Source organism: Ochotona curzoniae, unplaced genomic scaffold, assembly GCF_017591425.1.
Source record: "Ochotona curzoniae isolate NIBS_2020 unplaced genomic scaffold, NIBS_Ocur_1.0 contig_46, whole genome shotgun sequence".
Taxonomy (NCBI): domain Eukaryota; kingdom Metazoa; phylum Chordata; class Mammalia; order Lagomorpha; family Ochotonidae; genus Ochotona; species Ochotona curzoniae.
The window spans coordinates 6,778,402-6,798,588 of record NW_024466340.1 but is presented as its reverse complement, the minus strand read 5'-3'; the positions used below and the strand labels follow the sequence as shown (position 1 = coordinate 6,798,588).

The following is a 20,187-nucleotide window of genomic DNA, read 5'->3' as shown; positions in this document are numbered from 1 at the left end:
CGGAGCCGTGAGCTTCTTCAGGACTGCCCTGGTGGGTGCAGTGGTCCAAGATCTTGGACCATCCTCTGCTGCTTCATAGGCCATGACCACAGAGTTCGGTCAGAAGTGGAGCAGTAAGGACTTGAGCTGGTACCTGTATAGGATGCCAGTGCCACATGTGGAGGCTTAGGCGACTATGCCACAACACCAACCCCAGAATAATAAACTTTAATAAAAAGAAGGAGCTGAATCGTTAATCGGCACAGGTAGGATTGAAAACTGCATCCATATTGGATGCTGGTTTCCCACGCAGAGGGGTTAGCTTGCTACGACGCTGTACCAGCACCTCTTGTTATATTTAAAAATGGCTTAAACACCATTTGTATAAGTTGTCTTTTGAATTTTTTTTTTTTTTGAGGCAGGATGAAAAATAGTTTCGAAGTTCATTTTTTCCTTACATAAATGATTGTTTTGCTTTGAAACAATAGCACTAGTAAATCAGGCTAGATTTACTTCCTCATGGTGGTAACATAAATTTTATTTCTATTTTTGTGTTTTATTGAAGGAAGCAAAATGTCTCTTTGTATTTGCTAGTTATCTATCATGAGAGCAGTAATTGTTGTGTGTTTATGTACACACATTTTTTTGCTGGCACATGTTTCTATCCGTAAAGGTGTCTAGCTCGTATGTAATGTAATTAGCTAGACAGATTGAGCTCCTTTGGTTTGTGAAATGGGTAAACTTTGACTTACTAAGTGGTAAGAAGATAAATTGGGATTTTCTTCTGAAATATAAATTGGCTTCTTCCCCACAGCTGATGTAAGCAATGGTACAGTAAAGAAGGAGTCTTCCAATAAGGAGGTGGCGAGGATCTGGATAAATGACATGAAGATGCGGAGCTTCTCCCCGACCATGGTGAGTCTTTGTGCAAGTGTGCAGGAACGTCCGTGCGTGTGGGAGGCGCTCAGGGCGAAGCTGGAATGTCACTGCAGTAAGCACTACCATTCGGGTCCTTAAATTTGGGCCTCACCCCCTTTTTTGTTAGATTAACTTATTTGACGAATGGAGTTACTGAGAGAGGGGCAGATCTTCCATCTGAATTCACTTGCCCTGGCTGGGACTACAAAATCTGCCCCCAGGTCTAATTCTCTGTAGGTCTGGGTGTGGTGGTGGTGTGGCCCGGCCAGGCTTGCTCCTCAGACCCTGCTTTCACATGTGCCAGTGGTTGGCAGGCCATGTTACTTGCCCCAGCTCAGGTCCCCCCATGTGGCCAGGTGCTTTGGCCTAACCCGTATATGTCCTCCAATTTTCCCCACCAAGCCATTCTTAGTCTCCGCTCACTTGCCTATGTGCGAGTGTAGTGGCCCAGTCAGCGGAAATCCCAGAACGCATTCCTCCCCTGTCCAACGTGCCCTCCCTCAGACCCTCTTTCCCAGGAAATCTGCAGCGTATACCCAGTTCACACACCCTCGGCAGGAGCCAGCCTGGTGTTCAGCCTTCCACACATTGTTGAAAGACCAGGCCAAGATGCCTACCAGCTCTTGGTTACTTTTCTTCTAGCAATGTGACACTTTCCTGGGTACAAGGCCAGCTTAGGCAATTGCCTACCTCTGGGGGCAAATACTGTTTTTTAAGTGGAAATGCAGGTTTACCCAGAGGAGGAGGTAATAAGAAAGATCATCTGGGCCTGGTGCAGTAGTGCAGCAATGAAAGTCCTCCCCTTGGATGCGCCGGGATCCCATATGGGTTCTAATCCTGCCAGCCCCGCTTGCCGTCCAGCTCCATGCTTGTGGCCTGGGAAAGCAGTCCAGGACAGCCCAATCTCTTGAACCCTGCAGCTGTGTGGGAAACCCAGAAGAGGCTCTGGGATCCTGCCTTCGGATCGGCACAGCTCCGGCTGTTGTGGCTTCTTAGGGAGTGAATCAATGGATGGAAAATCTTCTTCTCTGTAAATCTTCTTTTCCAATAATTTTTTTGGGCATGCATAAATTGTTTTGTTTTTTTTTTTTTTTCCTCTATTTTGACAATCTTTACGTAGCTAACTAGAGCACAAAGGTTCAAGGGCTACAGGAAAGTGGCTAAGACTGTCATTTCCACATTGTTTTTTTCCCTGTATCTGAGGTAAAGGGGGAGATAAAGGGAGAAGCCCTACCCAGTCTCCCACCCACCCCTGATGTGGGGCATGCTCTGAGGGTCTTGCTCAAGTGGTTTTGATAGTTCAACAGTTTTGAATTGCTACCAGTCTCGCCATTCCAAGCATGATGAGGTCTCTGCAGAATCCACTGATTGGGCCAGTTTTTCACTGCCGACATATGGCTGGGGTAGTTGATTGATTTGTTCTGTCCTCTCTTTGCTGCTTTACTCCTCAAGTGGCCAGAATGGTTGGAGCTAGACTGATCTGAAGCAGTAGCCTGGAGCTTCTTTTGGGTCTCTCCTGTTGGCATGTGGTCCCAAGGCTTTAGGGCATCCTACACTATTTTCCCAGGCCACAGGCAAAGAACTAGACTGGAAGTGGAGTGGCTCATATGCATACTGACATCCACATGGGATGATGGCGCTTGTAGGCAGAGGATTAGCCCTTGAGCCATCATGGCTGGAGATTGCGTTTTTTTGGGCAGAATTTTCTTGTATGTTTTCCAGGTCTGTTGTCCTTGGACTTGAGATGATTATACCCTTTGTCTGTTACAGAAGGTACCCATTGTAAAGGAGGAAGATGAGCCCGAGGAAGAAGATGAAGAAGAAATGGGTCATGCAGAAACCTATGCAGAGTATATGCCGATAAAATGTATGTCCTCTGGACTGATCGAGCTACCAAGAGATTTCCCAGTTCCTCTTGAACCTTATGTCTCTCCCCCCCATGCACTGACTTTTCATTTACCTGTTTGAAGGACGTAGTTAATAAAAGAAAGGGAGACGGGGACTTCTGTAAGGTGCTTTTCTCCCCAGGTGCCTGAAACTGCCAGGCTGGAACTCGGCACGGAGCTTTCATATCACAGCAGGCCGAGGGCTTGGGTCATCTGCTGCCTGCCCTTGTGTTAGGGAGCAGCTGGGGCAAATGTGTGACAGCTGGTGAGGGCTGGCCTGGTACCTGAGGTGCTGGGTACCCATGTAAACATGGGCTTGACCTGCTGTGCCACGGTACTGGTTCTATTAATGGTGTATTTTAAATTTGAACAAAAAATGGATTGTTTAGCAACTACATATGGATATTGAAAATCCCATACTTTAGTCATGTAAACGAGTTAGGTGCCTGAACTGCAGTGGGTTGTCAGCTCCCGGCCTGGCTTGCTGTGTGAGGGTCCAGGGATCCAGTTCCCTGGTACTGCGTTCAGGAAAGCAGGGAATGGTGAGGAGGGTGAGGAGGGTGACGCCCCAGCTCCCCGTGTGGTCCTGGCCAGCCCTGACTGTGGTTGGCAAAGCAGTAGAGGGGATGTTTGACTTCTCTGTTTCCCTCCCTCTCGCCCTTTCTAGGCCTCTGTCTCAAATCTTTCTGAAAAATTAGTTTTTGGTTATTATTCCTAAGCTCTTGATACTCCTACTCTTTCCAAATAATTGATCTCATGACAAGATTGAGATAGTTCATCTGTGATCCTTGAAGTGAGATTTCAGCACAGTCTCAAGACTGCTGCCTTAGCAGGTGCCGTTTCATTACAACCTGGGTTTGCCTGTTGGCTTCCTTCATGTCTTTGGCTACTTTTACATGAAGTACACGCAGCAGCTGGTGAGGGGCTAGCAACCTGCCAAGTTGAAGACTAAACTATGCGATCTTTTCCAGGAAGCATCTGTAGGTTGCTATTTAAAGTATTTACGTTGCACGTTTTGTTATGGTAGTTACTGCTTAATTTTGTACTCCGAGTTGTTTGCAAATTAGTTTATTGTTTGAATAAATGAAGTGAATGTTTCAAGTTGCTACTGAACCCTTAGAATATGATCATTTTCTGTTAGTGGTGAGCTTGATAGTGTGAAGTAAATTGTTGTATTTCTAGATTTTTTTAACCATCAAATCTGTAAACTATATGTAGTAGAAAAATAAGAGTTTCTATTCTAATACTTTACCAAACTGGAAGTGTTTGCTAAATGACTACAATGAAGTGTTTTAAATTTTTTATTTAGTAAAAATTGGCCTGCGTCACCCAGATGCTGTAGTGGAAACTAGCTCTTTGTCCAGTGTTACGCCTCCTGACGTTTGGTACAAAACATCTATTTCTGAAGAAACTATTGACCACGGCTGGTTGTCAGCGTTGCAGCTGGAGGCGATTACATATGCTGCCCAGGTGAGCAGAGCTGATGGTGTCGCGGGCTGGTACAGTGCTTTAACCCAGAGGTGTGTTTGCCTGTATGCACGAATTGAAAGTGTGAGTTTTAGACAAGTAGGTTTATATATATTTATGTGAAAGGCAGATTTAGAGAGAGAAGGAGAGACATCCACTGGTTTGCTCCCTAAATGGCCACAATAATCGGAGTTGATCCGATTGGAACTATGCCAGGAACATCTTCTGGCTCAATTGGCTAATCCTCCACCTCCAAGCACCAGCATACCAAATGAGCACTACTAGTTCACATGCCAGCTGCTCCACTTCCCGTGCAGTTCCCTGCTTGTGTTCTGGGAGAGCAGTAGAGGATGACCTAAGTGCTTTTCCCCAAAAAGGTGCCACTTGGCGACCTGAAATGAGTTCCTGACTTTAGAGCTCCTCAGCTCTGGCCAGTGTGCTTGCTTAGGGAGTCAACAGTGGATAGAAGGTCTTTGTTTCTGTATCCCCTTTCTGATAATCTGTATTTTCAGAAAAAAACACATAAATCCTAAAAAAAATGAAATGTCATTTTCATCTCTAGGAGTTTGTTCCTTTGACAGTCATGTGCACACACACATACACACACAGTCGCACAGGGTAAAATGCTCGTTTCAGATTTGATTCCCACTATCTGGGTGGTGATTGAATATAGAATAAACTGGTATCTTTGCATCAAAGCTGTTGGCTTCTCTTTCTTAGCATGGTGTCAGGTTAATTTGTTCTGCCTGTTCGGGAAGGTTTTGGGTTACACTCAGTTCTGTAAAGTAACATAGTGACCAAATAGCCAACTTCCCTCCTCTTTACGTGTGGTAGAGAAGTTTTTACTTGATACAAGCTTTGAAAATGCGAATGGAGTAACCTTTACTAATTTATGAGCTTCAGTCACATGGTTCGTGGAACATAACAAGAAAGGACATAATAAATACACAGACAGGATCTGTAAACTGTGCTTTGTTTATGTAGAAGTAGCAATATATGTGCAAAACTCTCAAATTGGTCGCCAAACTACATGGTAGGCTAACTCCCTTTTCTTTTCCAGCAACATGAGACATTCCTCCCTAATGGAGACCGTGCTGGCTTCTTGATCGGTGACGGTGCCGGGGTTGGCAAAGGCCGGACGATAGCGGGCATCATCTATGAGAACTACCTGCTGAGCAGGAAGCGAGCGCTCTGGTGAGTGTCAGCCTGTATTCATCGCGAGTTCTGCAACAGGATTGTTTTTAAATAATGAGGTTTTTCTTTTTTAAGATTTCATTATTTGAAAGGCAAGTTACAGAGAAAGGGAAAGAGATGTAATTATGTGTTGGTTCACTTTGTTAGTTAGCTGCGTTAACAGGGAGCTCGATTGGATGGGGGCAACTGGGACTCGAACCAGCACCCATCCAGGTTGCTGCCCTTGCAGGCAGAGGTTAAACTGTCAGGCTTGCCATTTAATTTAGGAATTTCTTTTTTGTCTTCGTGACAGGTTTAGCGTCTCAAATGACTTAAAGTATGATGCTGAGAGAGATTTGAGAGATATCGGAGCAAAGAACATCTTGGTGCATTCACTAAATAAGGTAGGAGAGCTCTGTGCTTGGTTCTCCGTTAGATAAATACTTAGGAATGGGCCATGAATGCTTTCCTGTGACGGCCTAGTATGCAAGGCTAAGTTACTCCTCAGAGAACGTGGTGATTGCTGGTCCTGCAGCGTTCAGGGCGAGAACTTTAGCTGCTAGGCCACCACACCTGTCCCTTTAATTTTTAAATTAAAATATATTTAGTTATTTGAAATAGTTAAAAAGAAGAGGTTAGCGCCTTATATCCACTGGCGCATTCTCCCCGTGGTAAAATAGCCGTGCCTGGGCCAGGCCTCCGCCGCCAGCTTCTTCCAGGCTCGCAGTTGAAAGCAGGGGTGCAGGTGCTGGGATCATCCTCTCCTGCTTTCCCAGGCACGTTTGAAGGGAACACCTGAGTGGGAAGTGGAGCAGCCAGGACCTGAACTGGCACTGGTATAGACTTGCTGGCATTGTAGTCAGCACTTCTACCTGCTCTGCTGCAACTCAGCCCCTGAGTCTTTCTCCTTGTCTCCCCTCCGTGGTGGAGCCGACATTGCTGCTGATGCATTAGTGGGGGGTCGCATCAGAAAGCACATAGCTAGGATGAGCACCGTTGCACTGAAAGGATATGTCGGTGTCCCTGGTTGTGGCTTGATGTGCTGTACTGCAGAGCTTAGTCCTCTCGGCTGGTCCTCTGGGTGTCTGACCATTGAATTGCAGCTTAGCAGAAATGTGGGTGATCGCTGTGGCTCATAGGCTGAGTGCAATGAATGTACAGCTGGTCGGCTTGACCTTTCTGGATGGAACAAAATGTGTGTTTATATCTCAAACATGGTTGCACTCGACTAGAAATTTTGACAGGAATTTAGTAGTGTTTATTAACAGACTGCACCACTGGCTAGCGTGGTTATGGTAGGCCAAGCAGGGTTCCTACTGCAGATGTCTCCCTGGTAGCCCTTTGACTCAGTTGTGACTCCTGTGCCTGAAGGAATTGGTGTGCCGCCTTCTTTTTTTTTTTTTTTTTTTTTAATTTATTTTAAAGATTTGTTTATTTTTATTGCGAAGCCAAATGTACAGAGAGGATGATCTTTCTTCTGTTGATTCACTCCCCAAGTGGCCACTACGGCCACAGCTGAGCCAATCTGAAGCCAGGAGCCAGGAGCTTCTTCTGAGTATCCCACATAGGGTCCCAAGACTTTGGGCCATCGTTGACTGTTTCCAAGGTCACAAGCGGGGAGCTGGGTGGGAAGTGGGGCCTCCGGGACATGAGCCAGCACCCATAAGGGATCCTGGGGCATGCAGGACTAGGACTTTAGCCACTAGGCTACTGTGCCGGGCCCGCAGAGCAATGCTTTCCCCACTGTGCCACACCGCTGACCCCTTGGTAAAGAGTTTTTGGCATCTTTCTAAGTGGTGCTTACAAATTTTCTGAATGCCGTCATGCTACCACATTAAGCAATTGTAACTATTTGGTCCAAATGTTTCTGAGAAAAGTATGCTAATTAAATTTTTCTCTTTTTTTTTTCTAGTTTAAATATGGAAAAATTTCTTCCAAACATAATGGGAGTGTTAAAAAGGGTGTTATTTTTGCCACCTATTCTTCCCTTATTGGTGAAAGCCAGTCTGGTGGTAAATACAAAACAAGGTTGGAGCAGCTTCTGCATTGGTGCGGCAGTGACTTCGACGGAGTGGTATCCTTCAGGGCGAGTGGTTTGATCTAAGAGTTGTGTACTGTTGGATTTGGAAAGTCCTTAGGTAGATTGGATGTACATTTGCCCATGTGAGGGAGTCTCAGGGCGTTACGCAGTTGAAGCTGGGTTTTGCCTTTCAGATTGAAGTTGAAGCTTGTAGTTTAGGATAATGTTAATATTTATGGGGGAGTACTGTATGTCATTCTTGGGGATTCATGTTATATATTTGTCTACCTAAGAATATTCAGGGAGCAAAATCTTAGTACCTCAGTGTCTCCTAAACTCACCTGCAGTCTGGCGTGGGCAGCTGGTCCAGCTGCTGCCAGTCACCACTGGGCCTTCTCCACCTTGGCTGCACTGTGCCTGCTCAGTGCGAGTGGACAGTGAAGCTTATAGTTCAGATGAGGATTGAGTTCAGTGAATGCCTCTGAGACCAGAGGGATGAAATGGAATTATTTAGAGGGCTTTTGTAATTAAACACAGTTTTTGCTTGTTTGGAAAACATAGTGAGTGGTAGCCACAGCTCATTCCCGCAGTGCCCACCAAGAGGCGGTTCCTGCCCAGGGGCAGCCCACTCCCGCATTGTCCACGGAGAGGCCGTTCGTGCCCGTGGGGATGTCGGGACTGGAAGCAGGAAGGTGTTACTTGAGCCCTCACGTGCTGAGTCCGTGGCTGTAAAAAGCATATTACCAAGAGGCTGCAATTGGAGCCAGAAGGGAAGAGAGGCACTGTGCTAAAGCCATGCAGGCTTCCTGAGTGATGTCTTCCCCTCGGCCAGACACCTGCCCCGCGTGTGTCTGTAATCTTTTTTTTTTTTTTAAAGATTTTATTATTTTTTTTATTGGAAAGGCGGATATACAGAGAGGAAAGACAGAGAGGAAGATCTTCCATCCGATGATTCACTCCCCAAGTGAACTCAACGGCCGATGCTATGCCGATCCGAAGCCAGGAGCCTCTTCCGGGTCTCCCACGCGGGTGCAGGTTCCCAAAGCTTTGGGCCATCCTCGACTGCTTTCCCAGGCCACAGGCAGGGAGCTGGAAGGGAAGCGGGGCTGCCGGGATAGAACCGGCGCCCATATGGGCTCCCGGGCGTGCAAGGCGAGGACTTTAACCACTTGCGCCACCGCGCCGGGCCCGTGTGTCTGTAATCTTGATGGCAGACTGAAAGGCTCAGGGAAGTCAGTGGTAATGTGATGTGTTCCTTAATTCATTCCTTATAGATAGTGTTTGATGAGTGTCATAAAGCAAAAAACTTATGTCCTGTTGGTTCTTCAAAACCCACCAAGACGGGCTTAGCAGTTTTAGAGCTTCAGAACAAATTGCCAAAAGCCAGAGTTGTTTACGCTAGTGCCACTGGTGAGTAAATCATTTCTTGAAGAGATGGGGCTGGTTACTCCTTCAGGTGTAATATGTTGCCTTTGGGGATTTTTCAGGTGCTTCCGAACCACGTAACATGGCCTACATGAACCGTCTTGGAATATGGGGTGAGGGAACGCCATTTAGAGAATTCAGTGATTTCATTCAAGCAGTAGAAAGAAGGTAATACAGCTTTGCGTTAAGTATGTGGAAGATGTCTTATGAGAGACCCATGCATGAATAGCAAGTTTTTTATACTAAATGAAGTTAACTGCATCCTGTGTGTCTAGCAGTGCTCTAAAGTACTGTTCTCAGTTCCTGTGTCAGTCACATGTCATGTGGGAACCCCTTTCCTGCCTGTTCCGGTCTGTTTACTGAGGGTGCTGTGTGTTTGATGTGCTCAGAGGTGTGGGTGCCATGGAGATCGTTGCTATGGACATGAAGCTTCGAGGGATGTACATCGCACGACAGCTGAGCTTCACTGGAGTGACCTTCAAAATCGAGGAAGTGCTTCTTTCTCAGAGCTATGTGAAAATGTATAACAAAGCAGTCAGACTGGTGAGAAACTGTTCTTCCTGTGTGGGATTTATTGTGCTCTCATGTCAGTTAACCAACTGAAATAGTTCTATGAAACAGCATTTGAATGGTCACATAATAGCCTGTTTAAACCAAATGTCTGTTAACCAGTTGAAATTACTTCTACTCTGAAATAGCAAATGATCAAAATAAATAAACCTTAAAAAAAAAAAAAAAGTAGCTGGACACTTTAGCCTTCCATGCCACAACACCAGCGCCTGTTGATATGTCAGTCTTGATTTGAAAGCCAACGTGAGAGAGAAAGCAAAGAGACATAGAAGTTTTAAATCCATAGGTTTGTTTTTCAGATGTTTGTAATGACCACAGCTGGGCGGGGTTACCAGAGGGAGGTCTGTACCTGCATCCGTGATTTCCTGGGGGATGGGCAGCAGCTTTCCCAGGCAGGTTGCTGGGAAGTGGGATTGGAACAGAGTAGAGAGGATAGGATTTGGATCCAAACCAGCCTTCCAGTGTAGAGGCTGTATCACACTTGGCCATGGTCCTATTTTGGAAACTATTCTTACCCACTTTCCCCTAATCCTGGATCCTTCCCACCCTGATCAACTATGTAAGCATCATTTAAAGTAAAAATTGAAAAAAGAAAAAAAAAAAGGAAGCAGACAGTCCTGGTCATATGTTAATTGTGTTGCGTTTCAGTAACTGCACTCAGATGAACTGGCTACAGTGCTGATTGTGTCTTTGCAGTGGGTCATTGCCAGGGAACGGTTTCAGCAAGCTGCTGATCTGATAGATGCTGAGCAACGAATGAAGAAGTCCATGTGGGGTCAGTTCTGGTCTGCGCACCAGAGGTTTTTCAAGTACTTGTGTATAGCTTCCAAAGTTAAAAGGGTTGTGCAACTAGCCCGGGAAGAAATCAAGAATGGAAAAGTAAGTTGGCAGATGTTTGTAATAACCTGTTGTTTTTGATGAAGTGCTTAGTCTTGGCTGATGCTAAGGTGTTCTGCTTGTAAACATGGTCTGACTGGTGGCTAGCTCTGAGTGCTCGGCGTTCAGGTAGCTGACAGCGAGCGTGATGAAGTCAGTGGCACTGTGGGTTGGCTGTTCATGACTGTCAGCACTGATGTGTGTGCCCGCGCTGCTTTAGCCTTCTGGATGAGGATACGTCTACTGAGAAGGTGAATGACTGAGTGCATACTCCTTAGGGTAGCTGTATAATCTTATTGTGTAGAATGTATAAACTCACGTACACTGGACAGTGGTGGGGCTGCTTGCTAGGGAGGTAAAATGTTTCTACATGTGCTGATTTATAATGGTGTTTTCTGTATCTATTTTTGCAGTGTGTGGTCATTGGTCTGCAGTCCACGGGAGAAGCTAGAACCTTAGAAGCCTTGGAAGAGGGCGGTGGAGAATTGAATGATTTTGTTTCAACTGCCAAGTAATGTTTTTGGCTTCTTTTTACTTCTATTACTTTAATTGTTGACATACCTGGAGATAAAATTTTGCATTCACTTGTACTATTTTTTCAACTTTTATTTATTTCTTTAGATTTATTTGTCGTTTTTATTTTGCTGAGAAGCCAGATTTATTTGTTTTTATTGGAAAGTCAGATATACAGAAAGAAGGAGCCACAGAGAAAGACCTTCTGTCCACTGGTTCACTCCCCACGTGCCTGAAATGGCCAGAGCTGAGCTGCTGTGAAGCCAGGAGCTAGGAGCTTTTGGGTCTCATGTGGGAGTAGGGTCCCAAGGCTTTGGGCCATCTTCTGCTTTTGAACACTGTAAGCAGGGAGCTGGATGGGAAGTGGACCAGACATGATATGAAATATGAATTGGTACCCATATGGAATCCCAGGCAGGCAAGGTGAGGATCCAGCCATTGGGCTGTCTCACTGGGCACTCCCCCCCTCCCCGCCTTTTTTTTTTTTAAGTTCACATGACTGAGAAGGATTCATGTCCAGGTGGACTGTTGAGCAGGGTGGGATGGGTCAAGGAATGGGAGAAAGTGGATGAGATAATTGCTTCCTTTTTTTTTTTTTTCCCCAACTTTTCTTTATGTATGTGGGGCAGGGGAGAGGGCCACTCCCAACATTTTAACTATAGTCAGGCTAATCAGTACCCGAGGCTAGGGGTGGCCATGTGATGTCATCCTAGGGTCACCAGTGTGGAGTATGTGCCATGGCTACTGCTGAAATGGTGTCAGTAGTTCTCAGATGCTCCTTTTTTTTTTTTTTTTTTTAAAGATTTATTTATTTTTATTGCGAAGTCAGATATGTTTAGAGAGGAAGAGAGACAGAGAGGAAGATCTTCCATCTGATGGCTTACTCCCGAAGGGGCTGTAATGGCTAGAGCTGAGCCAATCTGAAGCCAGGAACCTGGAACTTCTGGATCTCCCACACGGTTGCAGGGTCCCCAAATTTTTGGCCATTCTTGACTGCTTTCCCAGGCCACAAGCAGGGAGCTGGATGGGAAACAGGGCTGCCAGGATTAGAACCGCCGCCCATATGGGATCCCAGTGCGTTCAAGGCAAGGACTTTAACCGCTATGCTATCATTCCGGGCCCAGTGCTCTTGATTTTATTGCTCCAAAGTTGAAAAAACCTTCCGAAGGTCCATTGACTGACATAGTCCATCTGACCTACTCACTCACATAGATACTTGGGTCAAAGCTTGGCCATGGGAGTTGTCCAGTTCTGCCCTCCGTGGTCCTAGACGTCCTCTGCAGACCTCAGTGAGCTGTCATGTCCCCCTTTGAGTTTCTGAACATGCTGTCCACTGCCCAGGCTTCAGCAACCAAGGAAGCCCGGTTCTGGCACATACACTCTACGGTCAGACCACAGATCCTGTGATTTCCCTGTGGTTGGAGTTTTGAGTCCAGCAGTCCAGCTGCGGGGGGGAACACCAATGAAACCTTGCCCGAGATAACCCCAGACTTAACTCCTGTGTGTGCTAGCCAGTGCAAGATCCAGCTCAGTCTGTCACATGTGTCTACCTGTGGGAATGAAGTTGACAACATAGCCATTGTCACTGTATTTCTTGTTATAGGGGGTGAATTCATGTGTCTTTTAAGATGCATTTACTTGAAAGATTTTCAAAGCAAAAGTTTGATCTGTTTTTCTGTACGTTGATGTCTGTTGGGTACTTGCTACCTATGGCTTTTATTCCCATGAAGTAAGTTCAAGTTGCTGTGTGCTCTCAGTGTGGAACAGGTTCACAGCCCCTCATCTGAAGGAAAAACCATTCCCATGTGCAGTCTTGGCACAGCATGTTAGGATGACACAAGTTCACATCACGTCGCAGCTGCACCTATGGTGTCCCACTCCCTGCTCAAGTGCATGGAGAGGCAGTGAAGGGGCATGGAACCTGCCCCTCGCGTGGGTGACCCAGTTGGAGTGTCAGACTCTTGAAATTGGTCCTGGCTCAGGTCTGGCTGTTGCAGCTTTGAGAATGAAGCAGGGAGTAGAAAATCCTCCCTGTCTGTCCCTCCCTGCCTTTACAATAAGTAAGTAGTGCTTGTTTTGGCAGCACGTTTACTAACATTGGACTAGCTTGGCCCCTGCAGAAGAATAACACACAAACTGGTGAAGCGTTCCAGATCTTTGAGTTGGCAGATTATGGTAAATTTTTGCATTCTGATTGTATATTTGTGTTGTGAAAGAACACTTTTTATGCATTAAATATATTCAGTTTGTTTAATAATCAGTGGATTGATCAGTGCGTCTCTCCTTTACTCCCTGGCTGTCCACAAGTCGTGTCCTTGCCAGGCCAAGTCCAGGAGCCACCTGCTGCATCCCATTTCCCATGGCGGCAGGCTTCTCCACCCAGGGATCAGCTGCTTCTCTCCAAGTTTAACCTAGCAGGGGGCTGGATCAGAAGTCTTGCCATCAGGCCTGCCGTGATGGCCTAGTGACTAAAGTTCTTGCCTTGCATGTGCCAGGATCCCAATTGGGCTCCCGTGTGTGTGCTGGCTGCTCTACTTCCCATCCAGCATCCAACTTATGGCCTGGGAAAGGAGTACAGATGGCTATTGGCTCCTGGTTTCAGGATGGACTCAGCTCTGGCCATTGTGACCACTTGGGGAATGAATTGGCAGGTGGAAGAGCATTCTGTCTGTAGTACCTCCTTTTATATTTGCATTTTCAATAAAAAATAATAAATAAATCTTAAAGAAAAAGCATGGAGCACCCGACTGGAGCCAGCACCTTAGCATGGGTGTTGCAAGCAGTGACTTGACGTGTTAATCCATTGAGCTAGTGTCACACTGTTACAGCTCCTGCAGGTGTCAGCCGCTAGAATCTACAGACATGCTTGTGGCTTGGCTTGCAATCAGTTTCAGTCGGACAGTGTTGATGTAGAAAATTAAAATTCATTTTTAGCTGAGTCATTTTCTAAGATTAAGCGTAGTGTATTTCCTTTTAGGATATATTCTGGAATTAAGGGAGGGAAGTATGATTCTTCATTGTATGAAATTTGTTCTGTATCAATGAAAGTTTAAATGTAAATGTTAAGATTTTCAAAGTGAGTTATTTTGCCATGTGAAGGAATAATTGTCACTATTTTCTTTTTTAAAAACAGAGGAGTTTTGCAGTCCCTCATAGAAAAGCACTTTCCTGCTCCAGACAGAAAAAAACTTTACAGTTTACTAGGAATTGATTTGACTGCTCCAAGTAATAACAGTTCACCCAGAGATAGTCCCTGTAAAGAAAGTAAAGTGAAGAAGCGGAAAGGTGAGTCTTGTTTTGAGTAGTTGATGCCGACAGTGTTAGGTATTTAAACATCTTCCTGCAGCTGTGTTTGGGAATGGAGTTTGAATAAGCAAACAGTTGCATGTTTTCACGGTCATGGTTTCATAGTTGCAAGTGAACTTGTCAATTAGAGCTTCCTTTGTCCCATGACCAAATAGTCCATCCTCATCCACGTGTCTGCGCTGCAGCTTGCCTTTTGTTCAGTGTTGTGGCAGGTTCTCAAGTCCCTGCACATGTTCAGTTGAGTTGCTCAGGAGTGGTCACTGCCCCCAACAGATTTTCCCCATTGTGCTACAATGGTGTAGTCCTTCATGAGGAATCATAATTCCATCAGTCTAATTTAAGTGTACCCGACATTGTTGGTACAGACAGTGTCAGACATTCCAGCATCCCATTGTCTACACATGTCCAACAGTTTCATTGGGACTCCATCTTTCATCTGAAAGCAGGGATGCGTGTTCCATTGTTCCCCCACATCTGTATATGGTAGATCCCAGTACTCCATCACTGCATTTCCATAATTGACAAGCCATGAAACAAGGTCAACAACTGGTATGAGTCAGAACAGCCACAACAACAACATCAACAGATTACAGCACCATGAAAAACGCAACACTGAGTAATCAGCACGAGTGACAAAAAGGAAACACAAAAGTCTCTTGAGAAAAATGATCCCACCGTGTAATCCATGAGCCAATGATGAATTCGACAAGAGAAAAGAAGTTATTTGGAATAAACAAAAGAAATAAAAACACATGGGATACAGCGCAGCTCACTTTTGTCCTCTGCAGTCTTAGTCTTTGCTACACTGTAAGAAATGGCGCCTGTTCTTGATCTGCTGGCCATCAGGTCTGAAGGCCGCCCACACCTGCCTTGGGTGGAACTTGTAGGATGCCAATTGCTTGCAGTTCACTGAGCCAGAAATAGTTCAGCCCCACCTCAGTGCATGCGCAGACCAGCTCCAGAACCCTTGCCTCATTATACAAAATGGCTCCTGATTTGGCTCTAGGAGGCAAACTGGGATGTGAAATCCACCCTGTTCCCGCACTGCACATCTGGGATTTGCTGCTGGGTCTCTACTGTTGTGACTTTTTGTTGTGAATTTAATTTGAATGTTAGACATCTAGAAGTAATTTATACTAAATCTTGAGAACAAGTGTGCACAACCTGGTCCTTCATGGGATCCCTGGAGTAGCATCTGGTTGTTGGTTTATATGTTCTAATAGGTTATATAAACGCTTACCCTCTGAACTAATCTTGTGAGTGTGGTGTATTTAGATATTTAGACACATTGTTTGAACTGATTCTGTTTGGAATTTGCGCGCAGGTGATGAAATAACCCGGGAATCCAAAAAGGCACGAAAAGCGGGTGGTCTCGCCGGCAGCAGTTCCGACGACAGTGGTGGCAGTGAATCTGATGCCTCTGAGAATGAAGAGAGCGACTACGAAAGCTCCAAAAACATGAGCTCCGGAGATGATGACGACTTCAATCCGTTTCGAGATGAATCTAGTGAGGATGATGAAGATGGTGAGCTGATACGTGCTTGGAGAGTCAATGGACGGGTGGTACCGCTCAGGGGCAGTAGGTGTGCGGGGCAGTAGGTGTGCGGGGCAGAGGTCTCCTCCAGCTGCTGGTAGTTCACTGACACGTGGCTGGAGTTGAGCTCTTGGAATGCAGCAGTCAGGAGCCTCCTCCAGGTTTCTGGCTCTCCATGTGGGTGTAGGAACCTTTCTCAGGCCATAAGAAGGGCCAGACCAGAAATTGAATAACCAGGACTTAAACCAGCACCAGTATGGGATGCCAGTACCAGAGGTGGAAGCTTAATTTACCACATTGTGGTGCCACCCTTACCCTGGTACGTGTGGGTACAATATTCTGCTTCCTTATAGTCGTTGACAAAGCCAGCTCAAGGTTGCCATCAGCAGGAAGGTTCTGTACTGGTCTTCGCAGATGGTTTGAATAATCTCTCCTCTGTGTTAGATCCTTGGTTAATCAGGAAGGAACACAAGAAAAACAAAGATAAAAAAAGGAAGAAGAGCATAGATCCAGATTCGATTCAAAGTGCCTTATTAGCTTCAGGTCTTGGATCAAAGCGACCTAGCTTTTCGTCTACGCCTGTTGTCTCACCTGCTCCTAACAGCGCCGCAGGTGAGCTTGTGAAATCTTGTGTTGTCTTTGTAATACACTTGTAAACACAACAAAAGCTTAAACATTGTATTGATGTTTAACCAATATTCTCTAGCTAATAGTAATACCAACAGTAGCAACAGCCTTATAACAAGTCAGGATGCTGTGGAGCGGGCCCAGCATATGAAGAAGGACCTGCTTGACAGGCTGGAAAAATTGGCGGAAGACCTCCCTCCTAATACCCTGGATGAGCTTATTGATGAACTTGGTGGCCCAGAGAACGTGGCTGAGGTAAGGGTGGCCTCATTTTTACCTCTTTAAATCGTGCAGCGTGAGTGATAATTTTGAGTATTGTAATGTAGTCAGATTTTCTATCATTGAGCTTAAGGACCCTCTTACTAGAGGTTTTGTGTGTGTGTGTTTTGAAAAAGTTGCTTTCATTGGGGCACAGACTTCTGGCTGGTTCACTCCCCAGTGCTTCCAATGGACAGGGCTTGGCCAGGCTGATCTCTTGTGCCAGGAGTTTAATCTGAGTAGTGTGAGTGGCAGAGGCTCAAGTGTGTTTGCTCACAGAAGCCAGCAGTTGGCCCAGGCCTTCAGCTCAGAGGTGCAGGTTGACCTGCTGTGCCACAGTCCCTGCACCTCCTCCCACTTGAGCTGTTGGCCCACAGCCATGGTTTGTCTCAATGGCTGATGGGGGTTACTGGTCCTTGTCATGCAGCTTTTTTTAAAGAAATTTATTTGGGCATTGGCAGTTATGTCCATTGGTCTTTTTCCATAACTGGCAGGGTTGGACCAGACTGAAAGCAGAAACCAAGAGCCTAGATTAGGCTGGGCCAACATTGCAGCCATTTGGGGAGTGGCCTGGAGGATGGAAGCTCACTCTCTTTCTTATTCTACTTTTCTTTAAGAATTATTTTTTTATTGGAAAGGCAGCTATACAGAGAGGAGGAGACACGGAGAGGAAGATCTTCCATCTGTTGATTACTTCCCAAGTGGCCTCAACGGCCAGAGCTGTGCCAATTTGGAGCCTCTTCTGGGTCTCCCACGTGGGTGCAGAGTCCCAAGGCTTTGGGCCATCCTTTACTGCTTTCCCAGGCCACATGCAGGGAGTTGGATGGGTAACGGGGCCCGCTGAAATTAGAACTGGTGTACATATGGGATCCCAGCATGAGCAAGGCGAGGACTTCAGCCGCTAGGCTGCCATGCCAGGCCCTGCATTCTTGTTTTACATGACCAGATCCCAAGAACTTCTGCCATCCACTGCTGCTCTTTCCAGCACATTAGCACGAAGCTGACAGGCTGTTACTTGGAAATGGTACTATGATAGGGCATTGCAAGTGGCAGCTTTATCCACTGACCCGCCCCGAAGTTTCTGCCCTGTTTTTTTTTAAGATTTATTTATTTTTATTGGAAAGGCGATATACAGAGAGGAGGAGAGACAGAGAGGAAGATCTTCACCCAATGGTCCACTCCCCAAGGGGCCACAATGGCTAGAGCTGAGCCAATCCAAAGCCAGGATCTCTTCCTGGTCTCTTACATGGGTGCAGGGTCTCAAAGCTTTGGGCCATCCTCGACTGCATTCCCAGGCCACAGGCAGGGAGCTGGATGGGAAGTGGTACTCGAGATTAGAACCTGCACCCATGTGGATCCCGGCGCATTGAACGCAAGGAGCCACTAGGCTATTGTGCTGGGCTCCACCCTGTTCTGTTTTTGACAGTCCTTGTGAGCTTTGCCTAGGGCTGTTTCAGAGCCTGGTGACTGGCTGTGCTAGCACGTTTGGGCTGTGCGTCCGCATCCCGGGTCCTCTAAGGAACTGTGGTGTGTTGCTTCCCGTGGAGCTCCTCTTCTCATTGTTACAGGGGCCTCTCTTCTCTTCAATACGTATTGCTTTGCATACTGAAAACCAAAACCAACAAAACACTAACATTGTGCTTGTAGATGACGGGCCGCAAGGGGCGGGTTGTGAGCAATGATGACGGAAGCGTGTCTTACGAGTCACGGTCCGAGCTCGATGTGCCTGTGGAGATACTGAACATCACGGAGAAGCAGAGGTTCATGGATGGAGATAAGGTATGTCCTTCTGGGTTGCTTATCGGTGAAAAGTAAGCCCATATTTAAGTTTGAGGAGCCTTTTTTTATTTTTGAAAAATTTATCGTAAATCACTTCTGTTGAGTTTTATTTCTATAGATTTATTTTTACTTGCAAGGTAGATTTTTAAGATGGTGAGACAGAGGCTCTCTGCTGGTCCAGTCTGCAGATGGCGCCAGTGGCCTGCACTGAGTTCATGCAAAGCTGAAAGCCAGAAATTTCCCCTGGTCCCCCGCGTGGGTCCAAGGCCTCCAGGACTTGGCTCATTCTCTGCTGCTTTCCCAGGCCGCAAGCAGAGATCTCCATGGGAGCGAGGACAGCTGCGTAAAACCCGGTCCGTGCGTGTGGGGTGCCTGTCCCCTGCACGGCCGCTGCACACTCTGTGACGCTCTGTGATGCAGTCATTGGATATGCTGTTTTTGTTTCTCATAAGTGTTGGGAATACTTGTATTGTGTTCAGATTTTGACATAGTTCTTAATAGTTTGGGGGATCGAAAAATCTAATGAGAATATAAAAATGCTGTGTTTTGCTAGATCATGTTGGTTTCTTGACCTGTTCTTTTAGTGCAGCCAGGTTACGGATACACTTTGGTTTTGCTGTTTGTGTTGCTGTGCCTTGTTTAATTAAGATGATCATCTGTGGGAGTGAATTTCCACATCTAACCACTGTGAAGGTTTCACTAGGGCCTTCGAATTTTTTTTTAAGATACATTTATTTATTTGAAAGGCAGAGTAAGAGAGAGAGGTTGGTCTTCCACTTGTTGGTGTGTTTCCCAGTGTGACAGTGGCTTGAGTTGGACCTGTGCAGAGTCAGGAGCTTCTTGTGGGTGCCACCCTGGGGCCCTCCTCTGCACTCTCCGGGCACATTGGCAGGAAGCTGCTGAGACTCCAACCAGTGCCAGTATGAGATGTCAGCTCCCTCAGGAATTGGGCACCAGAAGCTCTGTTGTAGAATCTGCTTGTCCAGTCAGCTTCATCAGACATTAGGCTTCTCCTGTCTGTCTATATTCATCTTTTCAGTGAAACTTGAAAGTAGGCAATAGTTGCTTGCCTCAAAGTTACCTTCCAAACCTGTGTCCAGTGGATGTTGTTACAGTGAACACTGTAGGGGAGGTGTTATTTTGTGTACTGTTTTATGCATCTGGTCATACATTTCTTAGGAATTGTGTTTGTTAGGTGGACTGCTAAATGACAACGTGTAAAATCTTGTTTTGCACAGGACACATGTTGGGTAACTGCGTCAGGGTGTTGCCCTTAATGATGTACTTCCATTTCCAAGTTGGCTGTGTGTACAAGGGCAGGTTTTAGGTCCAGTATTTTTTAAAGATTTATTTATTTTTTTTACAAAGTCAGATATATAGAGAGAGGAGGAGAGATAGAGGAAAAGATCTTTCATCCTGTGATTCACTCCCCAAGTGGCCACAACGGCTGGTGCTGTGCCGATCCGAAGCCAGGAGCCAGGGACTTTCTCCAGGTCTCCCACACGGGTGCAGGGTCCTTGGGCCGTCCTCGACTGCTTTCCCAGGCCGCAAGCAGGGAGCGGGATGGGAAGTGGAGCTGCTGGGATTAGAACTGACACCCACATGGGATCCCGGCGCGTTCAAGGCAAAGACTTAGACTGCTAGGCCACCGTGCCAGGCCCTTTAGATTCTATCTTTACCTCTACCTTGTTGCTGCAGAGAGGAGAAAGTATAGGAGTGGGCTTTGTCTTCTGCTTTTCTGGAAGGTTCCTGGGCATTATGCATAACACCTACACTACTGCACGTGCTCACACTTAAGTGTAAATGAGGAACTCTCACCTTGATGCACGCCCTCCGTCTGGGGACGGACCGTATCA

At 46.2% G+C, this 20,187-nt stretch overlaps 1 protein-coding gene across 4 annotated transcripts in view; it reads left to right on the top strand.

Moving 5' to 3' along the window:
* The window catches only part of SBNO1 (strawberry notch homolog 1), a 45,091-nt gene that overhangs the window by 7,784 nt on the left and 17,120 nt on the right, over window positions 1–20,187 (top strand). For all 4 annotated transcript variants that reach the window (XM_040987095.1, XM_040987094.1, XM_040987096.1 and 1 more), the window contains 16 exons: window positions 794–894; window positions 2,668–2,764; window positions 4,093–4,253; window positions 5,311–5,444; window positions 5,737–5,827; window positions 7,336–7,497; window positions 8,718–8,853; window positions 8,931–9,036; window positions 9,258–9,411; window positions 10,135–10,317; window positions 10,728–10,825; window positions 13,961–14,112; window positions 15,458–15,658; window positions 16,112–16,279; window positions 16,374–16,549; window positions 18,200–18,331. In XM_040987095.1, coding sequence (XP_040843029.1) covers window positions 794–894; window positions 2,668–2,764; window positions 4,093–4,253; window positions 5,311–5,444; window positions 5,737–5,827; window positions 7,336–7,497; window positions 8,718–8,853; window positions 8,931–9,036; window positions 9,258–9,411; window positions 10,135–10,317; window positions 10,728–10,825; window positions 13,961–14,112; window positions 15,458–15,658; window positions 16,112–16,279; window positions 16,374–16,549; window positions 18,200–18,331 — 2,252 coding nt within the window. The remainder of the gene's footprint in view (window positions 1–793; window positions 895–2,667; window positions 2,765–4,092; window positions 4,254–5,310; window positions 5,445–5,736; window positions 5,828–7,335; window positions 7,498–8,717; window positions 8,854–8,930; window positions 9,037–9,257; window positions 9,412–10,134; window positions 10,318–10,727; window positions 10,826–13,960; window positions 14,113–15,457; window positions 15,659–16,111; window positions 16,280–16,373; window positions 16,550–18,199; window positions 18,332–20,187) is intronic.